This window comes from Squalius cephalus, assembly GCF_949319135.1.
Source record: "Squalius cephalus genome assembly, chromosome: 16".
In the NCBI taxonomy this organism is placed as follows: Eukaryota; Metazoa; Chordata; class Actinopteri; order Cypriniformes; family Leuciscidae; genus Squalius; species Squalius cephalus.
Genome location: NC_137137.1, coordinates 36,730,833 through 36,747,933, shown reverse-complemented (window position 1 = coordinate 36,747,933; position 17,101 = coordinate 36,730,833). Strand labels below are relative to the sequence as shown.

The 17,101-nt window shown below is 41.2% G+C and overlaps 2 protein-coding genes across 3 annotated transcripts in view; one reads left to right on the top strand and one right to left on the bottom strand.

The window, feature by feature from the left end:
• cacna2d3a (calcium channel, voltage-dependent, alpha 2/delta subunit 3a) overlaps nt 1-17,101 on the top strand; it is a 144,444-nt gene that overhangs the window by 102,427 nt on the left and 24,916 nt on the right. The window contains exon 27 of the mRNA XM_079897554.1: nt 7,307-7,384. Coding sequence (XP_079753680.1) covers nt 7,307-7,384 — 78 coding nt within the window. The remainder of the gene's footprint in view (nt 1-7,306; nt 7,385-17,101) is intronic.
• The window catches only part of lrtm1 (leucine rich repeats and transmembrane domains 1), a gene marked incomplete at its 5' end in the record, with an annotated part of 10,542 nt that continues 818 nt past the window's right edge, over nt 7,378-17,101 (bottom strand). The window contains 2 exons of one of the 2 annotated variants that reach the window (XM_079897552.1): nt 7,378-11,171; nt 13,773-14,366. In XM_079897552.1, coding sequence (XP_079753678.1) covers nt 10,693-11,171; nt 13,773-14,366 — 1,073 coding nt within the window. In that variant the 3' untranslated portion in view covers nt 7,378-10,692. Of the gene's footprint in view, nt 11,172-13,772; nt 14,377-17,101 lie in introns of those variants that run through there. The other variant, XM_079897551.1, reaches the window with a different exon arrangement.

The following is a 17,101-nucleotide window of genomic DNA, read 5'->3' as shown; positions in this document are numbered from 1 at the left end:
AAAATACCTGTAATACCAGCTTTTTTGTCTTCAGGATCCACTTGTTTGTATGCACATGTAAGATAAAAGCTGGGTTAGCTCATTGTGTTGCACTCGCGGTAAACTCTGTTAAGCTTGCTATAATTTCATGAGTTCACACTTACATCAAATTAAACAGAGTAAAGATTATGCGTATTTGGCGTGCTGTCTGGGGGGGGGGGGGGTTCCGAGCTCGGAATTGTTTGCCCGGACCCAGAGTACTCCCCACCCTGGTTTTTGTAAGAGTAGTTAGAACTAGACGTGAGGAGATGGGGTGGTGGAGGGATGATGTTAAACTGTCGACGAACGGAGGTAAGTCTGCTGTATATATACCTCATAATTTGTTGATTGGGTTGATTAACTGAATGTGCTCCACTTGTGTTTAATTAGCTTTGATTATATGAATGTGCTCCACAGGTATTTAATTAGGTTTAATTATCTGAACGTACTCCTCCCGAACTTTGTTAATAAAACATCATATAGTGCTTGCACGCAGCACGTTCGGCTCTTGAGTGACAAGGAGGCACTCATGGCGATGTATTCAAGGTAAGAGTCTCTGTTATTGCTTGATTCTCTCTAGTGTATAGACTAGTGCATCTAGTGTATGCTGAAGCATGTTCGGCTCTCGAGGGAGCTGAATGCATTCATTGTGATGCATTCGCTGTGAGAAGCTCCACCCTTGCTTGATTCTCTCTCGAAAGAAGAGAAGAGAGAAGAGAATCAAGCATTACACTTTGCGGTTAGGGTCCCATGACTGTGTGAGAGAGAGAGACGGCAAGATGAGATCCATTGCGGGCATTGTAGGCAGAGCTTCGGGAGAAGTATGACAGGATTTTTTCCATTCTTGGGCTTCTCCTGCTAGCTTTGTTGCTTTTGTGTCAGTTCATGAAGCCACTCTGTGGCTGCTTCCAACCTGACTGTTAATGTAATGTGGTGTGTCTAATTCTGAAGAATTAGATGCAGAAAAGTTGATGCAGGTGTTTTAAAAAAACATCATTATAATAATCCGCCACCTCGGCTACCTTGCATATACATTTGTGAGCCTTATTCCTCCTAGATTTCCACATTGAGGTGTTGAGATAATGGAGTCAAACTATTTGCGTATGTAGAGGCTGTGTAAGTAAAGATATGCAAGTATGCCACAGTTTAAGAGCTGCTTAAGAGCTATCTCTCCCCCTGATGTTGCCTTCTCTGTGAAGACTCCCACCTTTCCAATGGAGTGAATGTGTTCAGCTCCTCAGGGAGCTGAATGTGCTCACTGTTATGAGCTGCAGTGAGGGAGCGAGAAAAAAGGAGAAGAAAATAATTGAAGTCAGGTGTTGCTCCTCGCGGTTCAGGCCCTGTGTCTTCTGAAGCAGCATGCCAATTTCGATTGTGGGGTCATAGGTGGGCAGAGTAGTGGCAGATGTTATTATTTAAGCCTGCTTCTTCTTCTTACCACCTTGTGGCTCATGGCAAGGCATATGCGAAGGCAAGACAGGTCTAGGGGGGCCCTGCACACCATTGGATCCATCTAATCTTTCCTCAGCAGTGCTGAAGAGGGTGTTGAGACAAACAGGTGTTGCAAGTACCAGAGCCAGATTGATAGAATGTAGATGACTTCGATAAACAGATCCTACATTATTATTCATGGCCCCCTCCTGAGGGAGAATTTCAAAACATTGCTGAATTGGAACAGGAATGGAGCGGGTTAAAAGTTTTTGTTTAAAAGAAAAACTAGGCATTAGGCAGTACTTGTTTAATTATGCATGCTGTTGCATTTTCAGCAAAGATACTTTCAGATTAGATTGTACAATGGGCATATGTCTGGGGACTTTTTCCAGGGTTCAGCTATATTCTCCCCTATCTTAGGGTCTAAAAGTACAATTCCACTCCCCTGTGAATGGGTTACTTGATACGTGCCCCGAGTAAGGTCGACGCAGTGTGAACAGTAATGTAGGGCAGTATGATTGCCTATACTTCGTTTACCTCACTCTCCAACTACTGTTGGGTTTTGAAGTGGGATGTATGCTCCACTTTGGATAGGTGCTTTGATGGGTGCTCTACTATAGTCCTGGGTCGACAATGCTAACAAGTATAGGAAGTTCATCTGCGGATTGTCCCTCCTTATTATCTGTTGCATACTATGGTCCAGTGCTAAAAGAATAAGACTAGGCACTAGCTATGGTGGGTCTTAGGTAGACTACCTTGACTCAAGGCAAGGTATGAGCTGCTCTTAGCACTGGTGTAAAACTCTAGTCCTGGAGAAGTGCCTTTATTTATTGAGCTGCTCCCCTGTGGCTTCCTTGGGGCTAGAGTATGGTGGTTTAGAGCTATTGGCAAATTGCAGTCTGCTCTTGTCTGGGACATACAGTGTCTCCATTTTGGATGTCCCTCAGGTTTGATGCAAGAAGAATTGAGTTATGGAGGGACAAATAGATTCCCTCTATTTTGTTTACCTCCCTCCCCAACTGTTGTTGGGTCTTGAAGTAGGGATATAGCTCCCCTTTGGGAGGGCTCACTGCTATGTCCCTGGTTGTATAATGCTAGCAAATAGAGAAGTAAACCTGCCAGCATCCCTCCTTGTTATCTGTCACATACAATGGTTTGGTGCAAAAAGCAAAGACGAAGCTCTGGCTATAGCAGGGTAGAATGCCTTTACTCAAGGTAGGGTTGAGCTGCTTTCCCTCAGTTGCATTGGGATCTTTAAGTAGAGCCTAAGCTCCCCTGTGATTCCTTTGGGGTTTTGAGAGCCTGGATGATAGAGTTGCTTGACAAACTGCATATATGTCCTGCTCTTATTTGCCTTATTTTCATGAGTAAGAGCAAAGATGTAGACTCCCACTTGGAGGAGCAGCAACATCAGAGGTTTTAGCCTAGAGGGCAAATTACAGAGGTTTTTGCACCTTGCATGCTCTTAAGGATACCCATTAGTGTTGAGTAGGGTGAGCTGAAGTCTTATGTGCAATTTGTATCCCCTCTTTAGTTTACCTTCCTCTCAAACTATTGTTGGGTCTTGGAGATTTTATGCTCCCCTTTGGTTGAGTACAGTGTAAGGTCTTTCTAATATGATGTTCAAAAAAACTGACAAGTAGAGGTAGTCTGCTGGAAAACAGCCCTCCTTGTTACTAGAGCACTCTAACATGGATGAGTGAATGGAGTATTTTTTGTATCCGCAAAAAGTTCCTTTGCTCAAACAGGGCATGAGCGCTCTCCCCTAATTGCTCTAGTCAAGTCACCTTCATTTATATAGCACTTTTTATAATACAGATTGTTTTAAAGCAGCTTTACAGTGATAATAGGAAATTAATGCAACAAAGATTGTTTTGGCTGTACAGCAGCTCTAGAAGAAAGTCATTGTCCAGCTTAAGTAAGTTTTTAATTAATTTATTTCCACTGTAAAAATCATTAGTTATTAACTTACAGGCCACTTACACGACACCGTTTTCAGAAAACTTTCAATGTGTTCTGGCTGTTCATTTACACAACAGAGGCATTTTGGTGGCCTGAGAACTTAAACTTTTGAAAGCGATACCATTATCATCTCCATGTAAACTTCAAAAACGTGAATCTGTGAAAACGATGATGGCATGTACATGCGTATTACGTGTTTAGTCTATAGGTATGCGCGTTTGAATGCTTATGTGCGCGGGCATTTTGATTATTTTGATATTCTAGGTATTATCAACTGGCCAAAATTTGAGATTGCAATAGACGTGAAGGACTATAATTACGTCAAGAGCTCGCTCAAGTACTGCTCACTCTAGGACAGGGTTCATCAAATCCAGCCCTGGAGGGCCAGTGCCATTTAGAGTTTAGCTCCAACCCTAATCAAAGAGCAAGCTGATCAAGGTCTTCGGAGTTACTAGAAAATTAGAGGTAGGTGAGTTTGAAGCTATACTCAGCAGGACCGTGGCCATGGATTTGAGGAACCCTGCTCTAGGGTATTTAAGTACAGCTGAAGCTCCCTAGGGGTTTAAGTTTGATATTAAGAGTCTTTGGCAAATATATTATGCTGCTCTCATATTTGCATCCCTTCTGATGAAGTTGAGGGTTGCATTCTCCCCCTTGAAGTAGTTGAAATATCGAAGGTCTGATATTCTCCTTTTGGTTGGCTACTCCCTAAGGGCTCTGTCAATGTAAAAGAAGCTGACTTATCTGAGCCATTTTTCTTCGAGCTCTGCTCTTGGGGTCTTATAAGGCTGATGCCTGTCCTGCAAGGGAGAGAGGACGGTTGTAAAGGGCAAGTCCTCCCTTGCCATAGAGCATAGTTTTGGGTATCTTCTCCTACTATTGGAAGATATTAGCTTAGGGAGTGACGCCACTATACAATCTATATGAGTCATTATGGGGTTGATGCTCTGACTCCAGCTAAGCAATCTGTAGAGTCAGTTTATGCTATGCCCATTATGTTTGTGCATATTCACAGCTTAAGAGAGGCATTCATTCCCTCAAGCATGGCGTATTTGGTATTGGTTCCCCATAGCTTCAATATCAGACACAGCATTGAAGTTCCACGTTGAAAGGGAATGTGTAGGTTACGTATGTAACCCGGTTCCCTTAGAATTGCAATGTCTAGGGCTTGCCAGTACATCTCCATCAGACAAAAGAGTTGATGACATCATTTTATACTCACGTGTGCTCCGCTTGTGACATCATGGACTGTGGTCAGACAGTGAATTGGCATGTTTGTTAGACGTGCTTCAGACACCGTTGATGCCGTTCCCTTTAGCATCTTGTTCCCCTTCTCAGGGAAATGGGTTGCATACCCAGATAGCACACATACATCTGCAAGATGTCTGTTAAAGATCACTTCATTTGGAAAGCAACTGCAGTTTACTAAAATCTGATAGACATCTTTAACATACATTCTAAATCATTACATCTTAAAGACATTTTCTAAACGTCTATTTGACATCTGACAGGAAACGTCCTATAGACGTATTGCAGATGAGCAAACACTATTAAAAATACGTCTTCTAGACGTAAACACGCACATCAAATAGACGTCTCTGTGATGTACGTGTGCTATCTGGGTACATAACCTAGATGTTTCCTTTCAATGGTTGAGGGGTAAAGAGAAAAATGTCACCCTATTATACCCAGTTCTTTCAGATACTTATTATTATATAGATCAAACCTTTAAATAAACTGATTGTTTACAGTTTCATGGAAGTAACCCCCATAATTCACACAAAGCATCATGGGGCATAGAAAGAAGTTGGATACAAGTTATTTACAGTGAACAGGAACAGGAAATGACTTTAATGTGTCAGCACTGTGTTTTAGATTCTCAATAATGATCTGTGTCTGCATTCAGATCAGAAGTTAATATTTGCCCCTTGGAATTGATTTCTGTCACTGTTATGTTCATTTCATTTCATGGACTTCTAGTTTGTTTTCATTTGCCTCATGTGTTTCTTTGTTTAGATTCCCATTTCTATGGTTACTGTTATTGGTTAGTTTGGTTCAGCTGTGTTCACCTCATTATCCTCAGTATGTAAGTTCCCGTTTGGATCGTTACTAGTAAAGTTTGTGCTGGAACTTAATTCTCCTGTGTCTCCGTCTGTCTGCCTGCACAATATCTGACTGCGTGATACAATCTCTCCTTAGTAAAGGCAACATTTTAAAATGACCTTGTTAAGTTATGTGTTGTCTTTTATGTCAAATACTTAAATTTAACCAGATCACTTCAACTTCAATCAATCGAACACTATATTCTATTACCAATAAAATGTTATCAACATCAACAAATCCATCTCAAAGTTGAAGACAGAAGCTGCATCTGCATGTTTACTTACACAGACTGATCAATGCTTCTCAAAGGTACCATACATTTATTTACATAAAAAATACAGGCAATATACAATATAATGACAAAATAACACTGATGATTGTTGCTCTTGATATTATAATAATGATAATTAAAGTTGATTCATTGAATACATAAATTGTGTTTGGGGAAACATCACGACACATTCTGCACAGACAAAACAAACTAAGAACAATTATTGGATTAGTTTATTGCTTTTTACGCATTGGAAAATCAAATGGCTATTCAGACTGGGAATAAATGATTTACAGAAAGTGAGCAAACAACGTTCCCCTTCATCACTGAAGCTGTTCTAGTTCTCGAGTCTAGCGCGAGGTCACTGAGGTCTGCACTCTCTGGAAAATCTCGTTATATTCACTGAATACTGAGTTCACAATAGTGCAGTTGCACAGTTCAGTCAGTGAGTGTGTGCACTGAACATTTTTAGTGGATTTCTTTATCACCGATGACTGAGCACCTCTGATTGGCCAATGCATTAATAAGCTCAACAGAAATGTGTGTGATTGGTTATAATGCACAATGCTGCAAAAAATCTCTTACAGATAATTCTGATGATGGGCAACATGAGCAGATCTACAGTACTTCTGACACAGCAATAGACACTTAGAATTCATTTTTACATTTCACTTAGATTTTTTTGCACCTAGTCCATTAATTTCTGACTGTCTCTTATATTTGTACCCACTAATTGTCCACAGTGCTATACTGCTGCTTAGGTTCCCAGAATACACTGTGGCATGAGTTTTGCTTGAGTTTCTTTTTAATGCGGGATGAATTCCACACTAAAATGATTTGACATTGATCGGGAGATGAGAATGAGATTACAGAACAATACACTGAAAAAAATGATTCGCTGAACTTAATCAATTTTAGTTCAACTTAATGCATTTGTTTAAATGTAGCTAAAATCAATTGTGTGCAACCACTTACCATAAAAAAATTGATTAAATTCAAAAAATCATTTTTTTCAGTGTACAATGATAGATGGATTCTCCACACTTTTGTGTAAAAAGATTAAAATCTCTTCAGTTTTATTGACACAAACAGGGAGAACAGAGATGGAGGAGAACATGGGGAGGGATGTAACCTAACTTTTCCCATTTACTTCTACAAAGAGAGAAAAATGTATAAACCGACTTTAGGCTTTATAAATCTGTAAAAGTAAAAATGTAATAATAATAAAAAATAAAAAAAAAACATTTGTTTAAAAGTTCCAACTTGTTGGCTCTTTTATAATACAGTTTATCAAAGTGTAGTTGATTGAGGTTAAAGTTATGTTTAATTATTATTATTTTAATGATTTGAAAAAATAATTGGATGAACAAAATGTACATTTAAAAACTAATTTGCAGCAGAAAATGATATCAAATCTTAAGATAAATGGCACACAGAATAACGCAGTGGCACATTAAAGGGGTCACAGCATCCCGGTCTCTTCTGCACTGTTTGTCTGATCCCAATCTCTGTGTGTTTCAGCCTCTGAGAATAAGAGTGTGGTTTACGCCAGCAGCACCATCCATTTGCTGGACGAGAGAGAGTCGCCCATCGCTGCAGGTACAGCACTCACGCTAACCCCACGCTAACCTAACGCTAACCTCGCATCCACATCACTGCTTATCTGTCGGTTGCTCGTGTTTCTGTGCAGTGCGAGTGTTCACGTATGAGGGAGATTGTGAGACGGAGGGTTTAGACATGTGAGCAGAAAGAGAGACGCTAGACAAATGAAGGGAAATAGAATAGCGCTGAGAGAAAGATGTCTGTTTGAACATAAGCCTGGAGGAGCACTACACACACACACACACACACACACACACGCTCATGCACAAGTGATTCATGTTATAACTGACAGAGAAATGAAGTAGAACAGACAGATCTTCACCCTCTACTGCTCATGATTCAGTGTTTTGCTGGAGCGGACACACACACACACACACACACACACACATGACTACATGTTCTATATAGTATTTCATGCTGTTTATTTTATATAATTCTATGCATCTTATACTTTATTCTTATGCTGCAATGCTAATCTCTAATAAATATAAATGTAACATAGCAATATTACAACATCTTTCCATACGAGCACAAACACACACGTTTACCACAGATATTAGACGAAGTGAACGTTCTGGCTCAGTGAGTGTTGGGTGATTGGATTTGAACAGAATAATAATTGAAAGCACATGTTGTAAATTCTCAGTTTCACGTGTTCATGGTTCACACACACACACACACACACACACACACACACACACACACACACTAATGCGGCCTGACATGCTGATGACAGAACGCTCTTGTGGAACTGGGACATTTGCATGCGTGTGTGTCCTCGATGTGCTTAAAGGCCACTTTACAGGATTGCCACTATTATCAAAACTGATTTCACTTTTGCTTGACATTAAATTAATATTTATTCAAATTCTGCTGGTTTGTGGGTATGGTGCGCAAATGTGCCACTTTCCCTTCACTAGTTCATTTTAAAAGGTCCTACGGTGTGATTGAGGATTTCTAAAGTATGAATATTCAATGTACTCTCCGTTTAAAACATGTATTATCATAAAAACTGTTTTCTGATCATATAAAAGAGTGAGCACAATAGATTTGTAGCATGTATATCACACTCTGCAGGACATGTCGGCTTTCCCGACGTATATCATGTCAACTAACCTATTATTGCTCGGCTATGTGTGCTGATGTTATATAACACACATCAACCCTTCATATGCAAGTTCATATCATCTTGGATATTCCAGCATTTCCCAAGAGCTCAGAATCTCTTTAGGTTTGTACCTGAATATTTACAGTGAGGCTTACACAATATTTATATAACACATTAAGACACTGATATTAGGATCTGCCTACATGACCGTATTAATAACTGATAAGGCAATACATTTAATGAATTATGCAGAAGACTGTAAATGAAACATTTCAAACTGGTATAGTTTGTATGTAAATAATCTGTGCCATCACTTTTTACCTCAGCTATTAAACAACCCAAAGTCGACTCCTATACTTAACATAAAGAATTTAAACTCTTCTTTTAACTGCATGTATAGATGTGTGATGTATAGAAGTGTGATGTATAGATGTGTGATGTATAGAAGTGTGATGTATAGATGTGTGATGTATAGATGTGTGATGTATAGACGTGTTCACATAAATCTTTGGCCTAACTAAAGCTCTGAGGAATTGACAATATTCATTACGGTGTAAACTGCAGTGGTACTGATACTGAGACTGACAGAACAACTCTTCATTTTCAACATTACAATAGATACCAGAGACCGTACAAGTGGAGGGAAACGGACCACATATAGGGAACTTCACTACGACGGTGTTTCTTTCTTCCAGGGTGTTGGTGGTCAGTTTACAGAACTGAGGTTACACGGGTCAGTAACCTATGGTACACGTGACATTAGCTTTGAGCTATAATGCAATAAACCTCGACTAAGATATTCGACTAAGTATACCCAGAAAGCAATTTTTCATTTAAAAGCCGTCCAAACACAGCCTGAGGTCTAGGCTAAAACTAGGCTAAACTTGGGCTGTCAGTGAATATTTAATAGACGTCTAACCAGAGCCCAAGAACAGAGTCATCTATGAGATAATATGTAAAAGAAATGAAACCAAACCTCTTGTCATCACTGTTGACTTTGCTTACATGACGGAATATCAAACATCTCGCAAGTTATTTTGGCAATAATGACATGTAACCAGATTCAAGGTTATTTTGGCCAGAAGTGTGTTACTCACAGCCGGACTATATCGGCTCTATAGTTAACCGAGACGGAGAAATGACGGATATTGCTGGCTGGGTAAAGAGTCCTATTAAACACAATGACGGTGATGTGTAGTGGGGTTCAGTGGGGAAACAGACATTGGAAATCTGTTGTTCAAAGTTTTTGTTTTGACAAATTTAAAACAAATTTTATGGAAAATTACTTCAGAAATATTTAAAGTTCTGCACTATTGCTGTTAATATGCAAATAAGCAAGTTTGTGATTGATCAAGTAATGTTTGATCATCAGGTTTCAATGGTAAAGTGTGTTAATCTTTCAATTAAGCCGTTATGAACTTTTAAAATATGTTTATGTGTCTGTGTCACGTTTTTCATGACAAAAAGTTTGCCGATCCCTGAAAATGAAAAAGAACCAAAAAATACGAATGAGACCGTGTGAAATCTGCTGTGGCGTCTGTGAAGGGCCGTGAAGCTGCTACGGCACAATTAAAAGGGTAATTCACTGCTGGCATGATGGGCTTTTAATGAAACGTGGTTGGCTATGCAGTTGAAATGAGTATGACTAAAGAAAACTGTGGCGTTCCCTTTCACCAAAAACTTCGGGAAACTTCAGAACCCATAATACACTGGGGGAAATATAAGCTGGGGAAAGGCGAATAAATGGGGATATCTGAGTGCGGGTAACATGGAGATTAAGCACACATTGTTCATTTACGTACACTACACACACTGCACAATACAGAGCTTAAACAGCATGACATGTAGTCTCGTAATGTATGTTCGCTTGGATTGACGAAGAGCCGACTGCCTTTTCGCCTGAAGTATCACCTATTGTTTTTACTCTAGAAATGTGCATGTGCGTTTGCCTGAAAACACAGTTCTACTAGCCTGATTGAAGCTAAAGAAGAAGCATATGCTCTCTTGATCAACCGTCTTTCCCCTTTAGGTAGGAGCTGTATTTGCTTGTCTAGAAAAATAGCTGCCCGCGGACATCGCCAGTGCGGCTGCCAAGTGCACTGACTCGCCTCGAAGGAACTGAGATACACAACTGTGTGTGGATACTGTGGAGTGTATCCTCCATGTGTGTTTGTGCTTTGGGTTCATTATCTTCGCATCACTCCAGCGGTTCCTTCTTCTCCTCTCTTTCAATGTTTTTCCGCTCTTCTACCACACTCGCTTCTTTGGCTTTCTGCTTCAGCTCTCTTTGATACTTGGCGTTGATCGCTGCATACGCACATCCGTACACAGCCGCCGCCAACATCATCAGACACACGATGCCACACACCACTCCTGTGATGACCACGGTGGCGATGGCGTGCCTGTAGTTGGCCGGCCGCGGTCTTTGCTTGGGCTCACACTCGGGCAGAATGCCCTCTCCCGGCGGGCTGAAGTCGCTCCCGGATGGAGCTCGAGGGCTCGGGTGGAGCTGTCCGCTGAGCATGCGGTGCTTGCCGTCCAGGTAGTGGATGTTGGCGAACAGGTAGCTGTAGCTGGTGATCATGCAGGAGTGGAAAAGCTCGTAGGGAATGTGCCGGAGGTCTCGCTCCAGCATGAGCTGAGGCTGGACGCACATGATGCTGTCCACCACTCCGCCTGAGAAGAAAAAGAGATGATAATGGTGGAGAATGCAGGTCATCTTCACTACATGTGAAGCTCAGGGCTGCTAGGCAGAGCTAAGCCTCCTGTGAGGAGCGAGCCGTGAGATATCAACACCGAACAACACAGTGTAGGTTGCCTGAGGGAAATTTTCCCTGTAATATATTCATGTTGAAAATTAAATTTCACCAGCGTAGTCGTGAGCCAATGAATACATACGTGATTTGATTATGTGTGATGCTTGTTTTATAGTGAAAAGGTTTATTTGTAGAATCATTGCCAGTGTTAAATATATTAATTACTGTATATAAATATATAGAGCTCTGCTTATTGCATACATTTTTTTTTCAATTATTTTAATGACTGAAGATATAAATGTTTGTGCATCATTTTGTGTGATTAGTATTTTGCCCTGCCGAGGGAATACGAACCAGGGTTGGATGTTAAAGCTGCTCTCAGTGATGCTAGATGACGTCACTTCTTGTTGACGTTCGAAGTATTGTCAAACAAAACGGAGGCTAGCTCAACCCTCCCTCCTCCTCATCCCGTCCCCTCCCCCTCCCCCTCCCTCCTCCTCCTCCTCCTCCTCCTCCTCCTCCTCCTCATCCCGTCCCCTCCCTCCTCCTCCTCCCATCCCCTCCCTCCTCCTCCTCCTCCCCCTCCCGTCCCCTCCCTCCTCCTCCTCCTCCTCCTCCTCCTCCTCATCCCGTCCCCTCCCCCTCCCTCCTCCTCCTCCTCCTCATCCCGTCCCCTCCCCCTCCCTCCTCCTCCTCCTCCTCCTCCTCCTCCTCATCCCGTCCCCTCCTCCTCCTCCTCCTCCTCATCCCATCCCCTTTTCTGATGTAAATTTATTTACCTTTTCCCTATTCTTTGTTATTTGTTCATCGGAACGTTGTCTCTTTGGTCTTGTGTCGGCCATATCAAAATTCAAGAGAATATAATTCTAACGTTAGTCGTTGTCTAGGACACCTCTCCTCTAGCTAACTTCCCTCTTCATGCTTCTCTCTCCTTCAGGCTGGGCCAGTTTGTTTTTCTTGCTGTTTGTGGAGCCTGGGCTGTCTACAGAGACCGCGCTTTTTACAGTGTGTTCAGGGGACAGGCAGCTAGCGGATAGTGAGGAGATGTTTGCTGGATGTGACAAAAAATGTTTTGGCCTAAAAAACGCGTGACATCGCTTCGAGCACGTTTGATGTTGGCTTGAGCCAATCAAAAAGAACAAAAATGCCCCCAAAATTCAAGATAAGGGTTCAAATGGAGGGATTATTGCCATAATTTTGCTGCCGTACCCAGATGTATAATTTTATAATTTATATACTTAGTTTTATAATTTATACATTTATGTTGGCTATTACATTGAACATTATGCAATTGCTGTGTAAATACATGTACGCCACCGGTGAGCAGCATGAAATATACTGTGTAAATAAATTTACTCTTAAACTGTGAGAAAATCTAAACCATAAATCTGAGGTTGATATCTTAAAAAATGAGCTTTCAGTAAGATTTTGATTAGGTGCAGTACCAAACATTTCCACTAGATGAAATTTGCTTCCAATTCATTTCCAATGCACTCATTTTTGACCACGAAGAATACAAGTATCTCTATTTTTTCAGGACCATTGAATCTTTTTGAATCATGTCAATTATATATTTTTTTGTGTTCACAAAGCAAGTGCTAAAACCTTTGCTAAGTTTTGTAAATGCGTTCAAAATTGACCGAACAGCACCAGAGGGTTAAATTGGTACATTGGTTAAGTATTTGATTTAAAAGACAAGATACTCTTTATAAAGTAATTATAAAAATTGCCCTTATAAAGGTTAAAAAAAAATGTCCCTGGAAATCAATTCCAGGGGCAAATATTAACCCTTAAGTTAATTTCTGACCCTAATATGTACGCAATAAATAAGAGCAAAACCCGGACAGGGTGATCAGGACTCTGATGTGAAGCAGCTTCAGGGTGTCAAAAGGCCAAAGTACAAAACTCATAACTGACCTGATGCAAATAAAAATACCTATAGACTTTTTTTTTACTGGGTAACATAAACAAACCATGTTCAGCAAAAATAAGTAAATAAATTAGTAAATAAACTGCAGGCCACCCCATGCTCCGGCTAGCAATAGCCGTTCAAAAGAGGCATGATGCAAGACTGATGCAAAAACTTGTTCCATGGTCTGTTGACTAAAGGGCAGATCCATGAAGCTCTAACAGGTGTGGCTCAAATCCGGAGCAGCTGCATTAAACTGTGTGTCAGATGATCTGCCTAATCCAGTTGTGAGATACGCAAAGCGATCAACTCATCCACACCTACCTAAAAAAGAATTGAACTGGCTCAGTGCAAAACAGGGCGCTCAAGCTAAACTTCACAAAGAGCATAACATTAGCTTTATTTTCTGTAATAGGAAATCACTAATTATTCTGACTTTTTAGCATGGGTTGACAATTTAGGGTGGAATAATATTAGGTGAAAAATTTAGCCCAATGTAGAAAGATTCGTACCTGAATTCATTTCAAAGATGGGACATTTAGCTATTTTTGATTGTTTTTGTTTTGTTATTTTAAAATGAAAACTCTATTGTGGATTTGAGGATTTTGTTACCTTTGAAAGCAAACATCTCCAACCATAGTTTGAGTCCTATCAGATGACAGTCACATCTCCAAGGATTGCCCTTCAGTTGCAGGACTTTCAGATTTCCCAGAGCCTCCAGGTGTATACGGTCCAGCTTAGTTAGCCGATTGTAATGGAGAGACAGATGGGTAAGATAGTGGAAACTATCAGCAAGAGCTCCAGGTAGACCACCGATGGTGTTATAGGACAGGTCCAATATGGTTAGATTTCTTACGGAAACCAGAAGACGCCGGTCCAGCTCCCGGATAGAGTTATTGGCCAGGCTGAGGACCTTCAAGCTTCTGAGTCCCAGAAGAGCGCTGGTGGAAAGCATTGTGATTGAATTGTTGGCCAGGTCCAGAATTTGAAGTTGTGGCGTCTCTCGAAAGGACATGGAGCCCAGGCCTCGGAGACGGTTATTTTGGAGATACAGCTCCAGGGTGTCTTGATTGAGTTGACGTGGAACATCATAAAGTCCTCGTCCCCGGCAGTCCACCACTTTGGTGTGAGTGTCACACAAGCACTCCTTGGGGCAAGAGGAGACAGTCTGGAGTAATAACAGGCTGGATAATGCGAAGACCACACCTGAAGGCATAGAGAAATGGACTGAGTTACCATTGCATTCATTTGGCCTTGATTCTCAAACTTTGGTGGTTCTCACACAAACATCATAGATAAACCAGTCAAAAGTAGTCTCTAACAATTCAAATTAAAAAACAAGATGACCCAATGCTTTCTGCTACCCGTTGTTCTTTACATAGCTAGTAACCTACAGTGCACTATGTAGTCCGCTTTGAAGCACTAGTAATCTGGATTTGGTCATCTATGATATATTTAAAGTTGGATATATACTGTAGTACGCCCAGCGTTACCTGCATGCATGCCCTCACATAAAACAATATATAATATATAGCAAAGTTTGGCTTCGTGATTGTTTATATCATTGCAAAATGTAAACTATATTATTGCACAGCTCTTTATATAAAGTCTCATATAGTTTTATCCAGCTTTACCGCATACATGCAGTATATCTCAACTGCTTGATTGTTTATTTCATTGCAAAATGTAATGATATTTTAGACATGGATAATATGTGATTGCAAGTCATAATAGGTCAAGGGTATAACCAAACAATAAAATAATAAAATTTTCTCATTGAGAGACTGGTTTGTGACAGTAGACTTGAATGATGCATCCAGTCCAGTCAGAAGGAGTCTTCCTTTAGGATAGAGCTGAATTTGGTCACAATGACAGCTTCGCTTCTCAGGCGAGCACAGTCTGGGCGTTTTTGCCAGTGTTTCAGTCAAACCTTAGGTTGACGCGTTGTCTTATTCAGTGCCTCTTTCAGTGCCTACTCCCCGTTACTTGTACCACACGAGACCCACATGACTTCAATGTCCCTCGTTTTATGTGGCACAGTGTAACTGTGGTTAGAGTTTGAGGGCAGAAACTGTTTTAACAAGAGGAGTTTGCCTTGCTTCAAGTGTTCCCTTGCAAAGTTGACATGACAGATGTGTCTTTGACAAGCTTGGGTCCCATGCGACTGACATTGAGGCATAAGCCTCATGGCACATAAATTGCCTGGAACTTTTGGCTATGTTCTTTGGCCTCAAGGCTTTTCACGCAGGGATTTCACATATTAACCAAGCGGCAACCTTCCTCTCTCTCTTCAATCCAACACTGAAGTGACTTAAACTGCAGTTCATCGACTGGCCACTAGAGACAGACTCCAGAAGAGAGTCAATCCCATAAACCCTCATGTTAAAATGCCCAACTTTACAGCAGAAAAACACATGTTTACAGCCTGGTTCTAAAAGTGGTTTTGGTCTATATAGCTAATTTTGCCCTTCATGACGACTGTGAGGGGGGTGAACTCATCCGTTTAAATTATATAAATCCTTAAAGTTCTGCATAATTAAGGGCGTGGCCACTTGAGTGACAGGTGGACTGCGCTGATGTCACTGCTAGCCTTTAGTTTGCTGTCTGTTAGCATCACGTTACCTCAGCTAATCCGCCTCGCTGCCCATTTTTGTTTATCCGGGAGTGACGCGCGGCCAAGATGGCGACGGCCGGCTCCGCCCACTTTGGGCTTCAAAATCGCTCTTCAGAAACACTAAGAGTGACTCACGGACACTACGCCCATACTTTTTTACAGTCTATGATACTGACATGGGCTGATATAGCCAGGCACCAGTCATTGGGAGGTGTGGTGTGTGCCGGGAATCGAGGCTCCATCTTCATCCCAATCTTACCTGGCAGTCGAAGTCACAGGGGTGCATGTATGCATTCATTCCTCTGATCTATATATATATCTATGACTGTATTGTTTGAGCAGCCATATTGCTATTCCCAACTGAAAGAGGGCAACAAAGAATAAATCTTGTTGATTGCGCAGATGTGGCCCAATCTGCTGTAGTCTCCAAACTTGGTAACCCTACTGATCCTGCTCTTGTAGGCTTGCGGGATGATGATGATGATGTGTGGCTCCTGAATGGCTCACAATTGAGAGTCCCTCTGTAATCTCCACAATGGCGCATGCACAGATCTCCCGTTTCATCAAGAGTGTCCAGAAACAGATCTATCTATATCCAGGCTCAATGTCTATGTTGAGGCAGAAGCAGCTGGTCATAAGGCTATGTTAATTTCGACCAGCACACTTCCCAGTTGGACTGTAGATCCCACACAGAAAGGGCAATGGTCCAACCAGCTATTTGCTTGTTATAGAGTCTGCTCAGAGTGATTGGATGATTTCAAACAAAGTCTTGTTGGGTTGTGAAGGCCTTTGATTCCTCGAGGAAAACTCCACAAGAAGTATGGAGCGCTTCGGCTCGTCTAAATGTGTGTCCTCGGAAGACATTTGTTTGGCCCTCCTATGCTTTTGCCAGAGTTCCCTCTCTGGATGTTTCCCCCGAGCGTCTTGAGTTCTTTATCTGAGAAAGGATTGTTTCATTGCACTACTATGTAAGTTACATACTGTAGAATATCCTTTAATTAACACTATAGGGATGATACCAATCAAATAAATGAAGGATCAACAAAATACATCGTTACGCTGCAGAGCTGCATCTGAAGCGGCTTTTAGATGCATTTTCCAGTTTTTAGTTCTCTCAGAGGTGGAAAGAGTGCATTTACACTACAAGTGCATAAACAATGTTTTGAGATGAATGTATTTTTAAAAAAAGAATATAGAAATATGAAATGTTCAGAAAAATCGAATGATATGTACTCCGTATCCAGACTTTGGCCACAGTGGTGATACTCCATATTTTGCAGAAGAACATTGCTGGTATGTAAGACATCTGAGTCCGTGTTTCTCAAGC